At 39.0% G+C, this 25754-nt stretch overlaps 1 protein-coding gene across 4 annotated transcripts in view; it reads right to left on the reverse strand.

Annotated features, from left to right (window-relative positions):
- Nucleotides 1-25754, reverse strand: part of MPP7 (MAGUK p55 scaffold protein 7) — a 306784-nt gene that overhangs the window by 70122 nt on the left and 210908 nt on the right. For 3 of the 4 annotated variants that reach the window (XM_046012744.1, XM_046012745.1, XM_046012743.1), the window contains 5 exons: nt 24355-24436; nt 23692-23777; nt 20882-20956; nt 20232-20428; nt 19686-19750 (listed from right to left, as the gene is read on the reverse strand). In XM_046012744.1, coding sequence (XP_045868700.1) covers nt 19686-19750; nt 20232-20428; nt 20882-20956; nt 23692-23777; nt 24355-24436 — 505 coding nt within the window. Of the gene's footprint in view, nt 1-11374; nt 11417-12408; nt 12421-12527; nt 12549-19685; nt 19751-20231; nt 20429-20881; nt 20957-23691; nt 23778-24354; nt 24437-25754 lie in introns of all 4 variants that reach the window. The other variant, XM_046012746.1, reaches the window with a different exon arrangement.

Raw genomic sequence — 25754 nt, forward strand, 5'->3', positions numbered from 1 at the left:
TTACACTGCCCACTCGGTGAGCCTTTTCCTTCCTTCCAATAACATCCCAATCTCTCTCTCTCACTCTTTTTTTCTTTAAAGATCGTATTTATTTGACAGAGAGAGATCAGAAGTAGGCAGAGCAGCAGGCAGAGAGAGACGGGGAAGCAGGCTCTCCGCCGAGCAGAGAGCACAATGCAGGGCTCGATCCCAGGACCCTGAGATCACGACCTGAGCCGAAGGCAGAGGCCCAGCCCACTGAGCCACCCAGGCGCCCCAGCCCAATCTCTTTACTGATGAACAGACCCTTGAGAAATGCAGCATGCTACACATCAGCAAGAATCCTACCACAGAGTGAACATTCGTATCAGTGATGAAATACAGTTTCACGATATAATTCTTACATAAACAGACATTCAATTCTTGGAGTATTAGGGACGCCTGGGTAGCTCAGTGGGTTAAGCACCGGCCTTCAGCTCAGGTCATGATCCAAGGTCCTGGTACTGAGCCCCTGTCAGGCTCCCTGCTCATCAGGGAGTCTGTTTCTCCCTCTCTTCCCTGTTCCTGCTCTATCTCTCTCACTCTTACAAATAAGTAAAATCTTTCAAAAAAAAAAAAAAGGAAGCCTCTCTTTTTTATTTTTCCTAAAAAAAGATTCTTGGACTATTATAATGTTACTTCTTTTGAAAGTCAAATTAGATCATTTTGACATGGGTTGTCAAAAACGGTCACGAGGTTAAGGGCTACTTACATATGCTGTTTCATGTTCGATTTCATGCACATCAAAGAAAGTGAAAATCATCAAATATACTCACTGAGCTACTGGTCTGATTTAGATCAATAGCGGTCCTGACTCTACTAGTTGACCCTGGGCAGCCCCATTTTTTTGGGCTCAAGGGTACCGTGTGTGCAGGGGATATTGCTTCCCCTCTTCCTCTCCTTCTGTGGGCCCCCAAGATACAGAATCTGAAGGTGGATGAGGGCTGCAAGAGTAAGTTTCTAAAATAAGCCAGAATCTCAGAAATTCTTAACAGTTCTTGGAAAAGCCCTCAGGAGAAGGTTACATTTCTGGAAACTCTCTTGACTATTTTCCAGAGCTTTCCTATAACTGGATAAAGGGGCCATGTGCCGAGGATAGCTATAGATCCATTCTGTGTATGTGGATATTCTTTAAAATCTGTGGCACTACAATGTATGTGTGAAAACAGTGCTATCTATCAGGATTTGATATGTAGCAGGACACCACGGTCCTTTGTATGATGTGCAGTTAAGTGACTAAAATGTTACAAAACCATTTTTATTGACTTGAATTGTTTAAATGACTTCTTTTAGTAGAGAAGCAATTGATGTGAAAGACATTATCAAATCTCCCAAGAGTAAATATGTCTTCAATGCTATCATTACTGCAGGCATACTCAGAGTAGGAGAATGTGACCGTTAATTTTACGTGTCAGCTTGACTGGGCCATAGTGCTCAGATATTTGATCAAACATTATTCTAGATGTTTCTGTGAAGGTGTTTTCTTGGATAAGATTAACCTTTACATAAGTGAACTTTGAATAAAGCAGATTACCCTCTAGAATGTGGGTGGGCCTCATCTAATCCGTTGAGGAAAAAAAAATTAATCTCCCCTAAAAAAGGGATTCTGCCAGCAGATGGCCTTTGAACTTGAACTACAACTCGTCCCTGGGTCTCTAGCCTGCTGGCCTTTCCTGCAGATTTTGACTTACCAACACTCCACCATCATGTGAACCAACTCCTTAGACTCGTGTGTGTGTGTGTGTGTGTGTGTGTGTGTGTGCACAGCTGTGTGAATAATACAGAGGACTGGAGGGAAGTGTTAAAATTTGAGAATAAACTAGCATTTCCTAGTTAGCATAGAAATTTTTAATATCTCTTAGAATAGAGAAAATCAATAAAAAGCAATTTTTTATTCTTTGAAAGGATCAACAAAACTGACAAACCTTTAACATACACAGATCAATAAAAAAATAGAAGACCCAAATTATTAATTTAGGAATGAAAGCGAGGACACCATTACCAAGAAGATGCAAAAAGGTTGTAAGAGACTACTATGAACAGCTGGATGCCAGCAAATTGGATAATCGAAATGCAACAGACAAATTACTAGAGATGTCCTACTAAAACTGAAAATCTGAATAAACCTTTAATAAGAGGTTGAGTCAGCAGTCAAAAAACTTCCCACAAAGAAAAGCCCTAGATGAGATGGCTTCAGTGGTGAATTCTAGCAGAAGTTTAGAAAACAATTAACACAATCAAAGTTACAAACTCTTCCAAAAAAAGAGCAGGAACACCTCCCACCCCATCATATGAGGCCGGTATTACTCTGACACCAAAATCAGGCAAAGATATCACTAGAAAAAGACAATCTAAAGACAAATATCCTTATTCCTCAAAATACTAGCAACCCAAATTCAGCAACATATATAAAGGATTATACACCACAAGCAAGTGGCATTTATCTTAGGAATACAAGGTTGGGTCAACACAGAAAAATCAATCAATGTTCTATGCCACATTATTGGTAGAATGAGGAAAAAAGCCACATGATCATTGCGACTGATGCAGAAAAAGGATCTTCTCTATACAAGATAAAGTACTCTTCAAACAGAGATGGTTTCACCACTTCCTTTCCTACCTGGAAACTTAGATTTCTTTCCCTTGCCCAACTGCTCTGGCTTGCACTTCCAGGACTATGGTACATTAAATGATAAGAATGTGCATCCTTGTTGGTTTCTGGTCTTAAGGAGAAAGTTCTCAGTCTCTCACTATTAAGTACACTGTTAACTCTTGGGTTTTAATTCATGCCCTTTATCAGGTTGAGAAAATTCCCCTCTATTCATAGGTTAAATTTTTATCACCAAAGATTATTGCAAATGCTTTTCAACCCAACCAAGGTACCAACTTTTTAGCAAGGTTGCTGGTAACTTCCACACCTCTAAATCAAAGGTCAGTTCTCTTTCCTCATCTTATTTGATCACTCTTTCCCTTCCTAAAACTTTACTTTTATTGGCTCTGAGAAGAATCACACCTGTGCATTTTTTTCTACTTCACTTTGGGTTCTTTTCTTGCCCACATCTACACCCACTCCCTAGTGATCTCATCCAGCTTCCTAACTTTAAATGTGCTCTAACTCTAACAACTTCTAAAGCAATAGCCTGAACTCAAAGCTGCCTACCCAGCTGCCTATTTAACCCCTCTACATATGTATCAAAAACTCAGTATATCCCAAACAGGTTCCCTGATCTTCCCCCCCTCAAACTTCTACTTCCATCTCAGGAAATGGTCACTTCACCCTTGCAGTTACTAAGTCCAAAAACTGTATCTCATCCTTGACTCTCTAACTTGTCTCAAAATCTTGTCAGTCTTACCAGTAAAATGTATTCAGAATCTCACCTATGATCACCACCTCCACCGAGAATATTTTGTTTCAAGCCACAATCATTTCTTGTCTGGGTTCCCACATGGCTCCATGTTTCTGCCTTTGCTCCTTTATGGTTGCCTTCTCAAAAGACCAGCTGAGTATTCCTTAAAAATATGTCAGGTCATGTTGTTGCTCTGCTCAGAACCCTTCAATGATTTCAAATCTCACACATAAAAAGAGTCCAAGAATCCCCTCTAACCCCTTCCTCTCCACAACCATTCTGTTACCTTGCCAACCTCAAATCCTATCAATTTCTCCCCTGTTCACAAAGATCCTTGGAGGCATCAGGGTCCTGTCTCAGGGCCTTTGCACATGCTTGTCCCATTCCTTGGAATTCTCATTCCTCAAGAAGCTCCTTCTCAGGTTTTTACTTAAGTACAATCACTTCAAAGAGGTCTTCATTAACCCCCTTAGAGATATTTGATGTCCTGTTTCCCCAGCTCCTCCATCACCCCAATCCTGTTTTACTTTACTTCTTAGCACTTATTATCACCTAAGATCTTATATAATTTATTTAGTTGTTGGTCCAAACCTACCCCCAATATGGAAGCTTTATGAAAGGGTATTTGTTTTCATCTTTGTTGAAACTCCAGTGCCTAGAGCAGTCTAGAGCATGACAGGCATTCAAAAAATATTAGGGGAAAATCCAGAAATATTAATAGAAGAGAGTTACATTCTGTACATACCAGAAGAAACAGCTAACCAGAGCTAATGTGGTTGTCTCTTGAGGGAAAAGGTGGGACTGGAAAGGGAAGGGAATGGGAAAGGTACACTTGTTTGGCGCTGCAAGACTTGCAAATACTGTTTCACTTTCCAAACAATTAATTAAATAAAGCCATATGAAACTGCTGACATTCTGTTGTTTTCTGACCTACAGAACAGGACTATGAAGCAATTTCATAGGCTTAACCTAATGCATATGTTATTTTAATAAAAAAAAAAATATTTGAGCCTGGGTGGCTCAGTGAGTTAAGCCTCTGCCTTGGACTCAGGTCATGATCTTAGGGTCCTGGGATCGAGCCCTGCATCGGGCTCTCTGCTCAGCAAGGAGCCTGCTTCCTCCTCTCTCTGCCTGCCTCTCTGCCTACTTGTGATCTCTGTCAAATAAATAAAATCTTAAAAAAAAATATTAGAGTGCCTGGTTGGCTCAGTCGGTTAAGCATCTACCTTGGGCTCAGCTCATGATCCCACATCGGGCTCTCCACTCAGCAGTGAGTCTGTTTCTCCCTCTTCCTCTGTGATCCCACTTTCACTCTCTCTCAAATAAATAAAAATCTTCAAAAAATTTAAAAATTAGAATTATTTTAAAAATTTTAGTCAGGGAGTACAAAAGAAAACTCAGAAGACAAAGGAAACAATTCACAGATCTGGTAATGTAAATACTAAAATATCTATATGCTGTGAATCTTGGAATAGATAGAGGTAAAACCCAACCAAAAGAACAGGAAAGATGTGCCCAACAGAGAGAGAACTAATATTCACAGCAAAGAAAGAGCTCATCAAACTAACAAGAGACAGATAAAGAACTTGATAGGAAAAAAAGGCAAAGATATAAGTTGAGGGGGGAAAAAGGAGAAAAACCAAGATAAAGCCACAGCGTCATACTCACAGCATAGTTTAAGGTTGTATGCCAAATAATACTTCTACCATAAAACAGTCTGTCATTTACGTTAGCATATTACTTATGAGACCTCTTTTAGAAATCCTTTTTTTTTTTAAAAGATTTATTTATTTATTTGATAGACAGAAATCACAAGTAGGCAGAGGCAGGCAGAGAGAGAGAGGGAAGAAGGCTCCCCGCTGAGCAAAGAGCCCGATGCGGGGCTCGATCCCAGCACCCTGGGATCATGACCTGGCAGAGGCTTAACCCACTGAGCCACCCAGGTGCCCCTAGAAATCCACTCTTAACGACAGAGAATACACTGATGGTTACCAGAGGGGATGCAGTCGGGGCATGGGTAAAACAGGTGATGGGGATTAAGGAGGGGACTTGCTGTGACTAGCACAGGATAATGCATGCGTTGAATCACTGTACTGTACACCTGAAACTATTATTACATTGTATGTTCACTAGCTGGAATGTAAATACAAACTTGGAAAAGAAAGAAAAATAAAAAATAAAAATCCACTGGGTGTTATATGCAAGTAATGAATCATCAAACACTACATCACTTGTTTTTGATGTAGTGTTTCATGATTCATTACTATATTTTGGCTAACTGAACATAAAAAAAAAAATCCACAAGATGCAGAAGCATTTTGAGGATTTGGCTTTTGAGGAAAACAGAATTCTACCTAACATTCCATTTGTTCGATATATTTATAACAAAGTAATAATGTAACAAAGTACTAATATAATAGTATAATCATGTAATTTAAATTATATATAAAATAACCAGAGAGTATGATCAAACTGGGTTATTCCGTAAAAGACAGTTTCAAATCTGTGGTCATTAAATTTGAAGTGTTTCTTGAAAAGAAGAAACTTACCAGAAACATGCTTAGCTTATGAAGCCTATTCTTTCATGTTCTTTTTAAAAACAAATTCTTTTTTGTTGTATGCTTTTCTCAGACACCTTGCGACTCCCTTAACTCTCAACTCCTAGCTCAATGAACTTCAAGGTACATGGACCTATGGCAGTCTCCTGCGACACGTGTCAGAATAAACATTTAGGCCAGAATGAAATGCTGTCATGATGTCATCCATTAAAACACACTGACCAGGTTTTTCCTCTTTGCCACAGGAAAGGACAATTTTCTCTCAGAGTGGAAGCTGAATGGAATGGATGGCCATAATCTGTACTCAGGGCTTGCAAATTCAAAAGCCTACAGAAGTCAGACAGGTGGAAAAAATCTTATCAATTGCCTTACACAAATGTATTTTGCACGAAAGTCAATCCTTGGGGAAACAGTCATAACATTTGTCTGAAATACTCTTTGGTCACTTTTATTTCCCCTCATTGGAGAACATGGAGACCAAGAAATACCTCCCTGTTATAAAACCAACACAGCCATTAGGAAAATGTCTACTAACATCCCGTCAGTGCCAGCAAGACGATGAGAGGTGGAGACTGCGAGGAACCAGGGACCTTGGGTTCCACGGACAGAGTCGCTTCTAACTCAACTCCAGCTAGTTATTAACACTGGGAAACGAAGCCCTCATTTAGTCTTTTGTTTTGTCAAAGGAGTCAGAAAAATTTGCCAAATTTGTGGGACTAACAAAATACATATCTTTTGTCCAAACATGGCCTGAAGCTTGTCGGTGTGCGACCAGGTTGGATATGACTCATTGGGTGTTTCATGATATTCCCATTTTACCTAGAAGATGCCCTATTTTCCTCTGTAACTGGGTATTGCAGTATGGTCTCCTGGGAGCACAAAGCCCTCTCTGCCTTTTCCAAAAAAGTATTATGGGTCATAGGGTATCTGCATGTTTAATCTCCCCTGCTAATGCCAAATTCTTTAATCTAAAGCACTCCTGTCGTCTCACTTCCACCCAAGCTAGCTGCTGTGGGCTTTAGTCAACCAATTACTTTTGATTTCATGACTTTCAAACCTCAGGACACCTGGATGGTGTATTCGGTTCAGTGTCTGGCTCTTGACTTCAGCTCAGGTCATGATCTCAGGGTCGTAAGATCAAGCCGCATGTCAGGCTCTGAGGTTAGGCATGGAGCTTGCTTAAGATACTCTCTCTCTCTTTCTCCCTCTGCTGCTCCCCCCAACCTCTGCTCTAAAAAAAAAATCGTGAAGATATTCAGTCCTTTACCATCAGTTTCACCATCTCTGTCTACAGGATGGATCGCATTTTCCTGTCCCGCTAAAATATTTCTACTCTCAACTATAAAAACAGCTTCGAACTCGGGCGCTATCTTCCCTTCCCTGTCCGCTCTTACTCTTTAACACCTTGCCATCTGGCTTCCAGTAAAGCTGTTGGAGAAACAGTTATAAGTGACTCCAGATAACAATGGAGTTCTTGCCAGATCCAATGGCATTTCATCCAGAACTCATTTTCCTATAATTTTCACCCTCCAGGAAGCCAGGCCATACTGTGGTCTCAGGGTTCCAGATGCAACAGAGAAAGTAACACAGAGCACGTGCATCGCCTCACCCAATCGCAACTATGCCTTATGCTCCGCAACAGTCACCTCCATGTTATTGCTTCTACCTTCATGCCCCGCTGCTAGACTATAATCCCACCTAACCCTTGGTGCCCGGTTCTCATGTCATTCCTCGTGGGACTGGGTCATTCACTGTGTCAGGCCAGGAGGCTGTCCCCTCAACCCCTGAATTACAGCATTTATGTGATTCTCATCGGATACTGCTTTAAGCCAGTTACTCGGATATACACTCGCCATTTAACTGGCCCAGTATACACCCCGGAAGTCGGGGAGAGTAGGTACCTCTCTATTTTAGAGAGAGGTAGAAGTTTATAGTAAAGTCAGTCCATCTCTTCACATCTCCCTGAATCCAAACTCTGGAACAGTCGCCTCACACATATATGCTGGCTTAGCCATGAGACTGGTTTTGGCTAATGGGACATCAGCTTCACCAGCACTAACATACTGGAATTTTTTTTTTTTTCTGTTGCTCCCTGGAACTCTGAGATGCATTATGAGCAAGCATACTGGAGGATGAAAAACTATAGGACACAGAAACAGTTTTACTTCAGGTGAGCATCCCACCCGTCAAAGCAACCACAGGCCAGCACAACTACCACTCTGGTTCACCAAGCTGACAGAGCATACGAACTACTCAGCAGACTCAGGAAAAGAAACACTTGCTCCCTGAAGCCATTAAAGTTTCTGAGGGTGTACCAAAGCTGCTAGAACTCGTACAGGAATTCAGTGAAGTGTCAGGATATAAAAATCAATGCACAGAAATCAGTTGCATTTCTATACACAACAGCAAGACAGAAGAAAGAGAAATTAAGGAGTCAATCCCACTTACAACTGCACCCAAAACCATAAGATACCTAGGAATCAATCTAACCAAAGAGGCGAAAAATCTATACTCAGAAAACTACAGACTACTCATGAAAGAAATTGAGGAAGACACAAAAAAATGGAAAAATGTTCCATGCTCATGGATTGGAAGAAAAAATATTGTGAAAATGTCTATGTTAACTAAAGCAATCTACACATTTAATGCAACCCCTATCAAAACACCATCAATTTTTTTTTCAAAGAAATGGAATAAACAATCCTAAAATCTGTATGGAACCAGGAAAGACCCCAAACAGCCAGAAGAATGTTGAAAAAGAAATCAAGACTGGTGGTGGCATCACAATTCCGGACTTCAAGTTCTATTACAAAGCTATATTAATCAACAAGACAGCATGGCACTGGCACAAAAACAGAAACAAAGATCAATGGAACAGAATAGAGAGCCCAGAAATGGACCCTCAACTCTATGGTCAACTAATCTTCAACAAAGCAGGAAAGAATGTCCAATGGAAAAAAGTTTCTTCAACAAATGATGTTGGGAAAATTGAACAGCCACATGCGAAAGAATGAAACTGGACCATTTCCTTATACCACGCACAAAAATAGATTCCAAATGGATGAAAGACCTCAATATGAAACAGGAATCCATTCAAATCCTTGAGGAGAACACAGGCAGCAACCTCTTCAAACTCAGCCACAGCAACTTCTTGCTAGAAGCATCATCAAAGGCAAGGGAAGGACAAAAATGAACTATTGGGACTTCAAGATCAAAAGCTTTTGCACAGCAAAGGAAACAGTCAACAAAACCAAAAGACAACCGACAGAATGGGAGAAGATATTTGCAAATGACATATCAGATAAAAGGCTAGCGTCCAAAATCTATAAAGAACTTATCAAACTCAACACTCAAAGAATAATCCAATCAGGAAATGGGCAGAACATATGAGCAGACATGTCTGCAAAGAAGACATCTAAATGGCCAACAGACACGTGACAAAGTGCTCATTATCACTCAGCATCAGGGAAATACAAATCAAAACCACAGTGAGATACCACCTCACACCAGTCAGGATGGCTAAAATTAACAGGAAATGACAGATGTTGGTGAAGATGCAGAGAAAGGGGAGCCCTCCTACACTGCTGGTAGGAATGCAAACTGGTGCAGCCACTCTGGAAAACAGTACAGAGGTTCCCCACAAAGTTGAAAATAGAGCTACCCTATGACCTAACAATCGCACTACTGGGTATTCACCCCAATGATACAATATAGTGATCCAAAGGGGCACGTGCATCTGAATGTTTATAGCAACAATGTCCACAATAGCCAAACTATGGAAAGAACCCAGATGTCCATCAACAGATGAATGGATAATAAATGAGTTTAATAAATGAGTTCTGGATGAGTCCACACACACTGGAACATTATGCATCCATCAAAAGAAAACACAAAATCTTGCCATTTGCAATGACAGGGATGGAACTAGAGGGTATTACGCTGAGTGAAATAAGTCAATTAGAGAAAGACATTAACATAAGATCTCACTGATATGAGGAACTTGAGAAACAAGGCAGAGGATCATAGGGGAAGGGAGGGAAAAATGAAACCAGAGAGGGAGACAAACCATAAGAGATTCTTAATCTCAGGAAACAAACTGAGGGTTGCTAAAGGGGAGGAGCATGGGAGGGATGGGTAACTGGGGGATGGACACGGGAGAGGGCATGTGCTATGATGAGTGCTGTGAATTGTGTAAGACTGATGAATCACCAACCTGTACCCCTGAAACAAATAATACATCCTGTGTTAATTAAAAATAAATAAAATGCAAACAGTTTCAAAAAATAAAAAAACAAAGTTTCTGAGGGTGTAAGGAGAGGTGTGTTGATCGATATATAGAGTATCTGGCACACTGTACTGTTCTGAAAGGAGTAAAGAATTAATGTAAGTTTAACCTCTCCTTGACCACCCGATTATAGTTTTTCTAGCCTAAAAACTAGAATACTCTAGATTTCTGCATGGAGTTTGTTTTGTAGAATCCAACACAAAAGGGCAGCATACTGGAAGATAAAGTACAGGCTTCATACGTGCACAGATATGAATGTGAAACTGGGAGGCCCCATTCTCTACTTGTAGGTTTGGAGATAATTCCTGTCAATTTTCTGATGCTCACTTTCCTTTCTGTAAAGTGGGAAAAAAATCCCCACCAATCTTACAGGAGTAGAGATAGTATATATTAAATACCAAATATTACATCTGGCCAATTTCTTCAATAACCAAGAGATACCATATACATAAATACTAATCTAAAAATAAGGAAGTTGAAGCGGTTCTCTCTCAAACTGTGTTTCTATGCTAGGACCCGTCACTCGTACAGGTGGGGACATGGTCACGGCAAGGGTGGGGAAGGTCTGAAGAGGGAGGCAGCTGATGAGAATTCTGATGTCTTTAACAGCTTCTAGATAATTTGACTTTGGTTTATAACACCCCTCGGCCACTCTCAGAATGTTTCCTGGTGAAACAGACCAGCACAGCAATCACAGGCTTCATTATATTTGGGGATGTTCAGTCAATGGTTACATAGCGAGGCACCTTGTGATTAACCAATCATCAGGAAACAAAACCAAAAATGTTGGAAGAAGTTGTTTAGCTTTGGCTAATTAACAGCTAACCAGATAACTGAGAAAAGTGCAGACAGAGTTAACACAGTGGCGAGTCAAACGGCTTCGCCACAAACGCTTTTCCTCTTCTACCCAAAAACAGATTAATGATTTACAAAAACAGAGTATCTGGGAAGCTTCTGGAACAACAAGATGAAAGCACACTATGAACTCCTTTATGTTCAAGCCATGGAGCCTGTTTGACATAAAGGTTCATGCTACACCCCCACCCTCCCCCCACCGAACACCAGAGCATGCTGATGCAAATACGCTCACTTAAGGTAAAACAACATCCTGGTTTTGGAGAAAGCAACAGAAAGAAAAATATCCTCTTCCACGACCAATTGCTCACCTATATACGTTCCACTGTGGTTACCAGCATATTCAGCATCTTCTGGATGGAGTATAAAAGCATACAGAACAAAAGCCAAGAAATAAAGCAGAACAGTTAGAAGCCCAGCCACAGATGCAAAAAATAAATTACTTAAAACAATTATGTAAAGCACGGCCCAGAACAGCCCTCACAACGCCACTCTTAAACATAAAACGTTTTGTTTTACATTTAAGCTTCAAGTGATGTTTTAAGACATCATGCAATTTTGTGTTTCGGCCTCCTTCAGGGGTTCCTTGATGCAGTTCCAAGAAAACTGTAAAAGATTTGCCTGCACTGTTTATACTCTCCGTAGTTAAGAAAATTACAACACTTGATCCCCCAAAGTCAATTTATTTTTGTAAATCAGGCTCTTTGATAATATGTAAAATATAGCACTGACTTTAGATTAGACAAAGACGTTGAGATTAAGATACATCCTTGCTTTGGAGGGGAAGAAATTCCGTGTTGGGAAGGAATAAAGGCATACTATTTCTCTTTTTGTTTGGTTTTTGAAAAAAATGAACGGATGAAAACATTTTAAAATAAACGATGTGTTATTAATTATTCCTTGGAGTTCAGTGAAAACTGGGCTATGCATATCTTAAAAATTTAATTGAAGTAGTGGGTACTTATTACTATAGGTCCCTTATCTTCACATAAATATGCTTCTGGAACTATCAGCACAGCATGTGCTGAAATCAAATAGTTGAGAAGAGTCCCCTGACATCCTTATGTTAAAATAAGGATGCCAATAGATCTGAATAACACTGAGACTACCGACAGAGACAAAAACAATGTACTATCGGGTTACTTTCCTTATTTCTGCTATATGAAGCAAAAACAGTACAGTTCTCAAACAGAGTCCAACCATGAGTTCTGGTACTGTAACATCAAGATGGAAGCCTGGATTTATATAATCTTCTATAAACTACTTGCTATATTCAATTTAACCCACACACAGTTGTACTAAATAAAATTAGTAGACTGGGGCAGGGAAGCTTTTATACATGTACCTTTAATTTCCTCTGAGAAGCACAAAGAAAATGAGAAAGGAAATGATTACATGTGCAGAAAATACAATTAAAAGTAGGAAGAAGATGCATCTGAGGGAGAAAAAAAAATATCTACCTACCACACTCAACTGTTTCCTCATCTTAGAAAAGCCAAAGGGGAAAAAGAAATGTATTTTAAATATTTCAAAATTATTAGTCAACAAACAGATTCATGATAAACTACGTTTTAGACTGCACCGTAGTCCTGGTCTGAAAAGAATACGTACACCAAAGCAGTAAAAACGCAAAGCCTTCATTCAGCTTATTACACGCCCAAACGGGAAAAATAATAAGGAAAAAAAATTTCCAAAGGAATACCTTCAATGGGGGATTATTTTCATAGGACATTTCTGCTTATAAACTCATCTGTTTAACACTTAGGATATATATTTAGAAACAACCCTTAAAATGCCCTTAAAACATCTCAAGACCCTGTAAATTTAACAGTATTATCAATTTATTACACATACGAAATGAGTCAGGAAGAGCCCTTTACTTCATTCTGGCTACAGTATTTGATAAAAGGTACTTTAAAAAATTATTCTAAAAATCACTAATTGTTACCAATAGGAAAGAAATTTAAGAGTTCCGTGTGACTGAGGACACTCACCTTCAGTTAAAGGTGGAAAAAGAACTGGCAATTTAATAGAAGCAAAGTCGAACCACAAGTCAAGGTAGAACATACTTTGCTACGAGACTTTGGAGAACGACTAGAGCTGATCGGAACAGTTTTCCACTCACTCCTCTCTCCAAACGACAGAGTGGCAGTCAAAGAAAACACTCAGGAGAGAGTGTGCACCACCACTCTATTTTTCTTTTTCAAATACCTATGGGTCCTCCAACTGGATTGGATCTATCTGAACATAATTCGCAAAAATGACAAGCATATTGTTATTATTTGGGCTCGTATTGAGAATCACCCAAGCTGTGAATTTGTTTACACTCATTACCTTCGTAGCTTTGAAATGCCACGTACATCTTAAACAAATTAGCAGAAAACGAACACTAAACTATGTGATACGGATTAGCCAAGCCAAGCAACCAGGCTTGGGAAAAATAAGACAAACAGAGTCTGCAATCGCAGACACCCCACCGCGAAGCGGGTTATTAAACAGAAAGTATATTTTTGAAGGAACAGGATTGACTGAGTGTTGCGCCCGGATTAAAGAACCAATGTCCAGTCCATCAGATTCTATCATCTGATTAAAAAGCCATGTCCCGCACACGCACGCGCACGCACAAACCCACACACGCATGACAACAAAGATTAAAACACCAAGGTCAACCCACAATAAAAACAAACATCCACAAATAGTACGGCATGTTTCCTATTCTAATAAAAGGTGGTGAATATGCTGTGGACATTCTCAGAAGAGTGTTTCTTCCATGCTCTAAGTAGGAAGAGAATGCTATTTTTTTGTGCGATAACCCACATGCAGATCTATCTCCAAGCCAGCAACATGCTTCATGGACAGCCGCAAGGAAAAGCAAAGAACACTTTTCCTCACACTTAGCAAGTCTGAACAAAGAGGAAAACATAGAAAAGGTTGCTCTCAGAGACATTTGGGACAACTGCACGATTCTGAACTATATTCTTAACGAAGGCACTGTTCTGTGTACACTAAATGCATAAACGCACTGAATTCTCGCACCGTTCCATGAAGCCAGTACTGTTGCCTCTGTGTCACAGATAGCAATCAGAGGGACAGAGAAATGAAGCACTCTGAAACGAGGACCCACACGACCTGGCTTCAGAGTTTGTGGTTTTAAGTACCACGCTATACTGTCACGCCAAAATCACTTTTTATTTACTCTAACTGTATGCTAGGAAATACAAGTTGGTGGGGAGGTCAAAAAGTTAATTTCAAGCTTCCTGTCTACTCTCCATACCCTTCCAGCACACCAGCCTCTTGTCTCTTCCCCCAAAGCTTGACCCTCCCCGGCTTAAAAAGAGTTCCCTTTCCACATCTTCAAGCACGGACGAGCAAGATGGGAAAACTACAAAACCACAGAAGAGAGGCCAAGTTCACAGAGAGTAATTGTGGCTATCTTCAGAGAACGGAGTGGAGAAGCTTCGGGAAGGTGAATCGATGAGCCCCACGCAACAGGGCAGGGGGAAATTCTCCATGCTACTGGCCACAGGCTCCTCTGAGCAGGGCACCGTCAGATACTCTGGGCAGTTGGAAAAATTGTGTCTATATAGGTGTGTGATAGCATTTACAGGGTCAAAGCTGTGCTTTCTTCTGCCTCCCTCTACCCACATCAATCTTCCCTAAAAGTCTGCAACAACCCGTGACCACAGAGTACATTCTTAATAGTTAATCAGCCCTTTCTTACCTGCATAGCATTGGGTTCCCAAGACAAAGGCAAGAGACAGTCTGGCTTGGAACCCTTCATATGGAAAAGCGAAAAGCTGTACCTTTTGAGAGTGTTCTACACTATGGACTCTGAAAAACAACCTGAGGGTTTTGAAGGGTCAGGGGTGGGAGGTTGGGGGAACAGGTGGTGGGTAATGGGGAGGGCATGTTTTGCATGGAGCACTGGGTGTTGTGCAAAAAGAATGAATACTGTTACGCTGAAAAAATAAATAAAAAATAAATAAATAAATAAAATTAAAAAAAAAAAAAGAATATCTTCAATTTATATAAGAAGAACACAGTCGACTGAGACGAAAAGTGAGCAATAATAATTAGGCCATCACCTCAACCATCTCCTGACATAAACAGTCAGACGTACAGTTTACAGCCTAGTTCATCTGCACCTCTGTCCACACAAACTCTGAACTTTGGCCCTTTCCAAAGAGTATCAGTAAATATTGGGGGGGACCTACTTTCAGTATTTTTTAAAACCCCCTATGTTTCTGTTAACACAAAATCCCACCAATATTAAGAAATATTTGACAGAGTTTTAGGCATACAAATTTAAGAACATAAGCAACCTACTTGTTAATTTCTGAATTAACTTTACATATGCGCACCCTAAATAATTACTGTTGAAGGGGCGCCTGGGTGGCTCAGTGGGTTAAAGCCTCTGCCTTCGGCTCAGGTCATGATCCCAGGGTCCTGGGATCAAGCCCTGCATCAGGCTCTCTGCTCAGCAGGGAGCCTGCTTCCTCCTCTCTCTCCACCTGCCTGTCTGCCTCGTTGTGATCTTTGTCTGTCAAATAAATAAATAAATAAATAAATCTTAAAAAAAAAAATTACTGTTTAAAATGCCAGGAGAAAGGAGCTTACTCAGTTGGAATAATTGTAACAACCTGGAACATTATATGTACATTATTCTCAAAGGCTTGGCCTTCCAAAATATTGACACCATGAAGAGTGAATTCATTTGTTCATTCCGTGTTTAAACTGTACTGTTGGTAGATTGTGACCTTCAACCCACGAAATGCTTGTCTTTGAATGGACTTGGTTATATGCTGCTTGAGTGGATGCCTCTGGCTCCAGTTAAATTTTCTGGTGTACCCACACGACAGCAGCCACAATTGGTTAAAACAGATTCTAAGATACAATAGTTTGTATTTTTACCTTCAAGTCTTTAAAAAAAAAAAAAAATCATACCTTCAGGATTTTTTTTAATTACAAAAATTCTGTAAGAGCTGTTTTGTAAAGAAAAATTTTAAATGGATATTAGTCAATCAGCAGTATGAGATCTTTTAAGGTATTTATACTTTAATAACTAAAAACAGAAACTAAGCACCACAAATAAAAATCATACTGGAAACTTCTCCTGTAACACACACTACTTGAATAAGAGGAGGCTTTTCTGAATACCCTGTAAACTAGATTTAAAATGTTATATACTGTTGAAGTCAAAGTTATTAATGTTTGTATGATTAGAAAGACAAAAACTTATAAAGTTTAATTTCAACAGAAAGGGAACAGACAGCATTTTAATTAATCAAAGAAAATCGTATTTCTTTTTGAAGGTTAGGTGAGATCATATTGCTTTATATATGCAACTGAACTATAAAAAAATAAGATTTTGGCAGAAAAATCATAGAGTACTTTCAATAATATCGACATAAAAATTGCAAGCTGCCAAATGGCTGTCCTTAAAACTTCTATATGTTACTTAAGACATAAGATTGGCTTTAAACTCATTTCCAAAACACTTAACCTGTGTTTTTCATGTAAAAATCTAAAAGTTGGTCATGTCAAAGAAAACGGATCAGACTTCTAGGCTGTTCTGTCTCTATTACTAAGGTAAATCCATTATGTGAGAGCCTCTCAGCGGATGAAGGAGAAAGGGAGGGAACACAGAATTCTATTACCAATTTCTTTGTTGGTTTGGCTACTCCTTGAAGCAACAGGAGGAAGTGGGGAAGAGTCCCCTCTACCACGCTTCTAAGATCCACTTACGCTTTAGTTTTAAGAGTTCATATTTTTTAGGAATGTTTAATTACAAGAGGCAGATTATTTTGTTTGACAAGCCTATTTTCTCAATCTGTATCAGATATGCCAAGATTCTCAAGGGGAGGAAATAACCAAGCATCTAAGATGAATACCACAGTTTGGCATAAGGATGCCAGTTTTAAAGCCTGAAGATGTCAGCTTTATGGCTCCTGTCTTTATCTACCATGGAGTCAGGATCTACAGCTCGAGTCCACATAAATGCCTTCTCCAGTCCTTTCTGACTTTGATCTTGACATTGACTGAACCCTTAAATTTCCAGAGCTTTTCCTCCATGCGAACTTGAGTTATGATGATATACTGTGAGTCAAATAAAGAGTAAGACCACAATAATGCAAGCAATTATTCTGTGAAAGAAGTTAACTGGCTAATATGATACATATTATTATCTGACTGAAGTTATTCTAAATTCACTGTTTAACACAATCTCCTAGGTTTTAAGTGCACTTGTCAAATTTAGTGCCGAAAATTTTCAATATGACTATTTTATAATAAATTTATGAAACACCAGCATGACAGAATTATTTCCCTTTTAAAATATTTACATTAAATTAGAAACATTTCTTAAAAACCTAGTCTATGAATTATTATTCAAAGTCATATAAATAAAAGATTTTATGTTAACTTTCTGTTTTTCTTCATAATGTTATTCTGTAGTTTACCAAAGGACAAGATGGATGTCCTATCCTAAAAATCTAGGTGTCAAATGTTGAAGTCCAGAAAGTGTTGGGTTAAATGGCCTTTACAGTTTACAAGGGTAGTTACATAAAGAATCACTATCAGATACACAGATTACAGAACAAAGTGCTATTAAATGAACTTAAAAATATTCAGAACCAGTATAATAATTTATGCATAACTTTGGAGTTCAGGAGTTTAAGAGAAAACATTAAAAGAAAAACTTCAAATGGAACTTTGATTCTTTGACAATAAAAGTACTAACTTTCTATTTAAACTTCATAGACACAGATAGACTGTCTCTCTGAATAAGGCCATATTTACTATACACTAGTGATCTGGGTAATATTGACCCGATTTGTTTTTATTTAAAAATAGAGAACATCCATATATGAGAACCACCAATACATGAATATCCGTGAATCAAGTCTAATTAAAAAAAAAAATAGAAAAGAAGGAAAGGAAGGAAGTGTGGATGGGAATCAGTAAACATTCCTACACGGTCTTCAAGAGGCAGCAGAAACAAAACAAAACCAAACAAAAAACAAACAGAAAACAAAAAACCCTACAATATCCAGATAATGACATGTTAGTAATTTTGGAATAAATATTTCTCAGAGTCAAATATTAAAGATTATCACATAAAAACTCTGCATATTAACAGACAAACATTGGCCATTATAATTAAAAGCCCACAAACACTCCTTCTGACATTCACACACATTTATACTGCAACTAATTTCAGGAGAGCTGTTGGAAAGACAATATACCCATTTTATGTAGGTTTTTTTTTTTTAAAGAGACACATTTATAAAAACAAATAAATGAAAATTCACAATTTTACCAACTGGACATCTCTAAGTGGCCTAAGACTCAAACAAATTGGGAGTGGGATTCAGATTCGAATAGAATCACACTGACTTCCTTCTCGAGTGACACACATTGTAACCCCCAGGCACCAATTGTGTAAGAAGCCTGCAGGACCCCAATTTAGAAATCCCTCCAAGAGCGAGGGAGGTGGCCACCGCGGAGGCTCTGCCAGCGAAAACTCATCGCACTTAGGAACGATGCAAGCCTCTGGTTAAACTGTACACTTTCCGATGTCACCATCCATGCGGCACTCTAGGACAAGGGGGTTTTCCTTCTGCCCAGACTCAACGGAGCAAGAACAAGCAGGCCTTTGAATCACTCCACCTGAAGTATCCGCTTGCTTGTGAGATTTATACTATACTCGACCGTAGTTTGGCTCTCTTAAACTGCAATTCCTGCGCGATACGCGTCGACAAACTGACAGAAATAACAGGAGATGTGAAAAACGCGACAATACTAAAACCAGATGTTGGGGTAAGATTCCAGCACCATTTTACTCGTGTGTTCGCCTTTTAACGTACAATCTCCGTACTGAAAACAAAAGGCTTTTTTTTAGTCTTAAAAATACCTAGAACCATGAAATGTTTACGGAGATGGAGGAGGAAATTTATGGGATGGGGACTCCACAGGGGTCAGGGGGTGGGGCGTAGAAGAGAAGCTGAGAGAACAGGAGTGTGAAGGGAGGGAAAAAATGCAGCCAAATCCACACTATCTTTTTCTCAGTAACCCTACCTCATCCTTTTCCTGCACTTGTTTTGTTTTGTTTTGTTTTGTCTTGTCTTATAACAACTCCAAACAGGCGAGGTGAAGGTCAGAGTTACTCTGATTTCTGGACAAGCAAGGAGCTAAGAAGAACAAGAACAACTCTTCTTAGGCCCAACTGCCTTTGTGCCCAGGAAAGTAGTAGATTTTCTTCCCCTGATTTTACCAAGACGTGTCTTAACTAACCTTCTAGCTTTGGAGGAATAAAAGCGTTGCATTTGAGGTTACATTTATAAGAACACCCACGTTCAGAAGTCAAGGAGGGTAGCCTTGCTAGTTAGCTTCTTAAAGTGTGAGTCATGGGTTTATTACAAACAACCACAAACACCGCCTTTCTTCAGAAGATTCACTTAAATATTCTAATGTGAGTTTCTTATTTGTTCCGTTGCCATGAAATGATGATCCGAAAGCTATCACAAGGCACCACAAACTCTCGTCCTCCCACAAACACCTGCTTTAATAGTCAAAAATAAACAGCGAGATTTGGTTACTCTGCATTTTTATGAACAAACTTACATGATTTCCTGTTGGAAAGTTTCAAGGGCTGAACTAGTATTTCTGGTCGTCTCAGAGCCAATCTCCTGGGGGAAAAAGAAGGTCAATGCCTATCAATTTTCAGTACAGATCCAAGATTAATATAACACCAAAATATTAAAAGTCCCAAGGGAGGGGGGGAACGGGAAGCCAGGGGGAAAAAATGAACACAATGCAATCTATTCAAATTAAAAAATAAATCCTCTCCTTTTCAAATTTTTATAAATCATCCCTACTCCAAAATCACTCTTCTTCCCCCCCCCATCTTTCACATCAATACAGTTTCAGATATTAATCTGCTATTTTTCCATTTGCTTCATAACAAAAACCGAATATGACCGGGTCCTGTCATATTATTTTTGGTCATTATTCATCCTTAGTTAGACAAAACAGAAATCCAAACCTGAGGGATAAAGGATTCTAAAGCAAGGTTTTAGTGCTCCTTTTATCACAACTCTCCTCCAGTGCGATTTTGCAGAGAACAAAAGGTCATTTGAAGAGAGACCATATTCGCGTGCAGCAGCTCACCTTTCCTGGAAATGCTTTGAGGGAATCAAGCCTGCCCTGGGATTGGCATCATCCGCGTGCTTTGCCTGCCACCACGTTGCATCATCTTGGCTCATAATCTGAAGAATATCTCCCTTTTTGAAAGAAAGCCCAGCTTCCTTACATGGAATTGCTTTATCCTCATTAGGGTCATAGTCAAAGAGGGCTTTGATAAACATCTGGAAGGGAGTTTCATTTAAAAGGAATAAATATTAAAAAATAAATAAATGGGAAAGGGCCAAGATTCTTCTTTGATTTAAGGATACATTTTTTTTAAAGAAAAAAGAATAATTTTTTATTTTACTTTTTAAAAAAGATTTTATTTATTTATTTGTGAGAGAGAGAGAGCATGAGAGCATCAAGGGGGCGGGGGGAAGGCAGAGGGAGAAGCAGGCTCCCTGCTGACCAGAGAGCCCATTGTGGGACACGATCCCAGGCCTCTGGGATCAAGACCCAAGCCAGAGACAGACACTTAACCGACTGAGCCACCCAGTTGTCTCCCCAAAAAAGAATGATTTTTTTTCTTAAAAAGAGAATATGAAAATGAATTCACTGTGACAAAGAGGATGGGGAAACATTAGCACCCCCCACCGCCAAAAAAAAACAAAAAAGGATTTTTAAGGAATGATTACCTTGCCTTCTTTAGATGGAGTCTCCTCTTTGATGCTGGGTATAATCTTAAACGTAATTGCTCCCTGAGACTGAGCCTGGTAACAGAGGGAAGACTTATCAGAGAACTTCTAGAGCCCAGGAGAAGGAAGGCAAAATAGGTAGAAAAGGGAATGATGCTGAAAATTTATAACCTTGAGGTTTCTACGCTTAGATAAACCAAACTGAGAAAACTATTTTTGTAGAAATTCCTGCAATATGAGAAAGCACTCGAGCTCAAGTAAGTTAAAAAACATGAAACACTAAAAGCACTTGACCTCCACTGCACTTTCAAAATGCTGATGAATGTATCCCCATCCACGCTGAGCTACTTCAAAACAGAAACACAGAATCTGCAGACTGCCTGATACAGACAATAGTAAGGATGATGCGCAAAGTTCAGATGATACATTTTAGTATCGGCATCCGTGTTTTTAGGAACAAAATACATGTACTGTCAGCAATGCGGTCGTATGATTCACTATAACACACACACACACACACACACACACACACACACACACGCTACAATGCTCAGCAGAAAAAAATAACGAGCATTCACTGCTATTATACTCTGGTTAGTGAGTAAAATGCCAAATGTAATAGGTTAATTAAAAGACAAAAAGATTAACTATTAATTTAATTAAAGCAAGCAACAACAATTACAGGCCATTCTTTTCCGACCGTCTCCGACCAGAGCAGATGTGCCTTTCGTACCCTCTCATGTCTTTCTCGATTTCTCTCTTTCTAGCATTTCTCCTAACCGTACGAAGTAATCATTTATATGATTATTTCTTAGTATCTGTTATCCCTGCTAAATTCTAAGCTCCATGAAAGCACTAAGTATCTGGCACATATGGGAGAGGAAGGAGGGAAAAAAGAAAAGAGGAAGATGCAATCAGGCAGGGAGGAAGGAAAAAGGAAGGAGACAGAGAGAAGGAGAGAAGGAGAGAGGGAGAGGGAGAGAGAGAGAGAGAGAAGGGAGACTGGGTAGCTATCTCTGAAGTACACTATTGTAAACTAGGGCTCTGTTCTGGGGGGAGCTGAGAGGTGGCCCTGATTTGTATTGTTTGTCAACATCCATGGGCCACAGCCAACTTCCATTTACCAGTGGAAGTACCCGAAAGCCCAGCTGGAGAAAGCTGCATAGAAATCAGCTCCTGCAAATGTAAGGAAGCAGCACCAGGACAGAGAGACTCCAGTAAAAAGGGGCTTTAACGGTGTAAGTATCAGAATTTTAGAGCAGGAGTGATTTCAAACAGGTAATATCACTGTTATTACTTATCATAAAACAACTGACAAATCTTATTAGGAATTCATAGAATACTGAACTGCATGGGGGAGAGAAAGCAAGTCTTCTCTATAACCTCTTCCCATTCTACAATGAGTCTGTGTGTGTGTGTGTTAATGTGTTCAAAGTCCTTAGAACAGTATCATTAAGCGCTCAACCACTGTAAGAATTACTAGGATTACAAGTCATATAGGTCTACCGGCCATTGTGACTAACATCATGTGGATGAATGATTAGTCAATCAGTGCAACCCTCTTGCTATTTCTAAGTATTTTTTACAATCTTGCTCATATAATACACTTGCCAAATTATTTCCCACGGGTTAATTCCCAACAACTGAACTTCTTGATTAAAGGGTATGCAAATTTAAAATTCTAATGGTAGACAGCCATCTCATAAGGATCTACTAAATTCATCCCACCACTGGAAACATATGAGTAGGACTACATGCCTAGACTCTAGCCATTATCAGGCTTTCAAATCCCTCTAATCCAGTATTTTTCAGACATCATGTTTTCTTTTGTAAATTTTTCTATCAATAATTTTTCTCTGATTTTTGTGAACTCTTTATGCATTAAAATACTTCCTATCGTATATATGGACAATATTTTTCCTAAGTGTCATGTGTCTTTCAAGTAACATATGGCATCTTTTTCTATACAGAAAGTTTTCAATTCCTGACATCAATTCAGTTACCTTTCTATTTGACTTTCCCATCAAGTTTTAAAAGTCTTCCTTTACTTTTTGATTTTTTTAAATACTTAATTCGCTGGGATTTGTTTTGGGTATAGTGTAAAACAAGGACTGACTTTCTTTTTTATAATTGAATCATCAATGTATCCAGTACCATTTATGAAATGACTTCCCGGTTTTCCCGTGGATTTAAAATACCATCTTAATCACATACTAAATATTCATATGTACAGCGGTCTGTTTGAAGATACTAAACTCTTTTTCCGTATGTTTACGCTTTCATACATTAAAAGCAACAAGTCTCCCTCATTTTATCCTTACAAATGAACTGGAGAATGAACACTGTCAAGGTCTAAAATAATTTTGTTCTGTTTTAGATTTCACAAGGCATCTAAATCAGTCTCACTGTTTTAGATACCGAGAAAGCATAGCCAAGAGTCTGCCCATGTCCACGGGAGAAGGGAAAAGAAAAACTCATCACGAATAACAGAGTAGATGCTGTCTCTTAAGTGCCTATTTGAGACAGGACCTGAAATAAACTCTTTATATACATTCGTCATTTAATCCTCAAAACAATGCGATGAGGTATTTACCTCCTCTTGCTCTCATTTTGTAAATTTCATTTTGTAAATAATGAAAACACTGGCACAATGCAAAGAGTAAGGTATTTTCCAAGGACATACCAGGATTAAGTAATGAAGCTGGGATTACAGCTCTGGACAGCTAAATCCAAATTCTGCATTTGTAACCAAGTCTGAAACATACTAATTCAATTTCATTTTTATTGCAAAAAATACATTTTCAGCTTACCAAAATCTGAATTATTTCCTCAGGCCTTTTATCCTCGACTGGAATCCCATTCACTTCCCTAAGTTCATCACCAACATGTATAAGACCTGAGAAGTAGCAAATTGGGTAAATTAGCAGAGTTACCTACGAAAGAACCGCAATTCTCAACTGTGTCCATACTCTGAGCATTGTTTGGTGCCCTGAATACATTCGAGGAGACCTTTAGGCTTCTCTGGTTTCAGATTCTGTGCCTCTAAACAGCAATGAATCAAAGACTACTACGTTATAATGCTGCCGAAGAAATGATATCAGCAGCCCAGCCTATGTCTAGAAACGTGTATTATTTTCACCTAACAAAAGAATTTTTATCTTGTTTCAAAGGCTGCACACATGCAGTCGTCCTTTTCGAATCAGGAACACTTGAAACAGACCCTAAGATCACTCTGGAAGCCCATGTAAACTGAGATTGTAAAGTCGAGTGAGATGTATCATGTATTTCAACAGGTTTCCACAGTTCAACACAGAGCAAAGTATATTACTGTTTTGATGTATTCCATCAAAAGATCGTCATCCTCTTAATTACATGTTGGAAATGTTGCCCATGAAATGCAACATGACTCGTCCACGTGGCTGGTGTTGAAACCCTTACCACTTCTCTCCCTTTTTTTTTTTTTAAATCCTTACCACTTCTATCCGCAGCGCCTCCTCTCATGATTCTAGCCACAACGATGGCTCCAGTCTGCTCGTCTTTCTTAATGGTGGCTCCCTTTGAAGGAAAACAAAAAAAAGTACCTGTGGGTAAAGGTGTGCACTGGATGGTAGGAAAGGGAGCAGAAATAAGGACATTTATCCAGAAAAAGTGAAAACAATTACACAAAAATTAAAGGTACAAGGCAGGAGGAACAGACACCATGCCCCTCATCTTACAAACATTCCTGACTTGGAAAAGATTTTCTATCAGACACAACCGCTCCAGTTTTCAGCACCGTTTAAGGATTTTTCACGTCCTTGACCTCTTCAACACGATGAAAAATACAAATATCTTCTTTCCATTATAATGCCTTGTATTTGAATATGATTTGTTTTTGCCCCTCGACAGCATCTGCTCATCTCACTTTGTCTTTCTAATAACCCATGAAGAAGGTGGGCTCCACTGAGATTAAGTGAATACAAAAATCTCATACAAATTAGAAAACTGAAACCCGGGTCATCTGGCTTTTAGTTTCACGATCCTTTATTACACTACTATGGTAAAGGAACTCAGCCATAGTGACAAAAAAAGAGAAAAATTAAACTCTGAAATTAGTCATATTCCTTACCTAGTGCTAAGATAAACTAATGGAGGAAAGATCTGTTACTCCAAGGTCTTCACCTACTAGGACTACACTTAGTACAAAGAGAACCAACATTCATTCTGGCATAAGATTAGGAAACAATTTCAAAAAGGATCCAGAAATTCTTCACTTATGGATGTTCAGAAGCAAATTAACTGAATGTTGCTTTATAAGAACATCAGGCACAAATGGTTACTTTGAACACCTTTTTATGACTTTCCTTCTAAGAAACTGGCATTGGTGTAGGAAAGCATTCTACAATGGCAACACACAGCTAAAAAGATGCACGTTAGATGGTGGCAGAATTCACCGGAAAAAGAAGTCGCATTTTTCTCACATGTCAATACACACGTGTGCATCATTAAAAAAGGTATGTAAATAAAATTAGGAATACATTTATAATAAATATATTTTCTATGACAGCTATCAGATACAGACCTAATAATGGTTAAAAAATCAAATAATTAAGTGATCAGATGATTTTGTGACATTTTTGTTCACCAAGCATGTGGTCATGTCCAAAGATTTAAATGAGCATCCTCTCCACAATCATAAACACCAGACCCATAATGACCCATCATTAACTTACCGTTAATGGTAAGTTCTGCTTTTATTTAAAGTTTACTTATAGCCAAGATCACCAGAAACGTAATATTTTTAATAAAACTAGTGTGACTAGGGGAGCCTGGGTGGCTCAGCGGGTTAAAGCCTCTGCCTTCGGCTCAAGTCATGATCCCAGAGTCCTGGGAT

The sequence above is a fragment of the Meles meles genome, chromosome 7 (genome assembly GCF_922984935.1).
Source record: "Meles meles chromosome 7, mMelMel3.1 paternal haplotype, whole genome shotgun sequence".
In the NCBI taxonomy this organism is placed as follows: Eukaryota; Metazoa; Chordata; class Mammalia; order Carnivora; family Mustelidae; genus Meles; species Meles meles.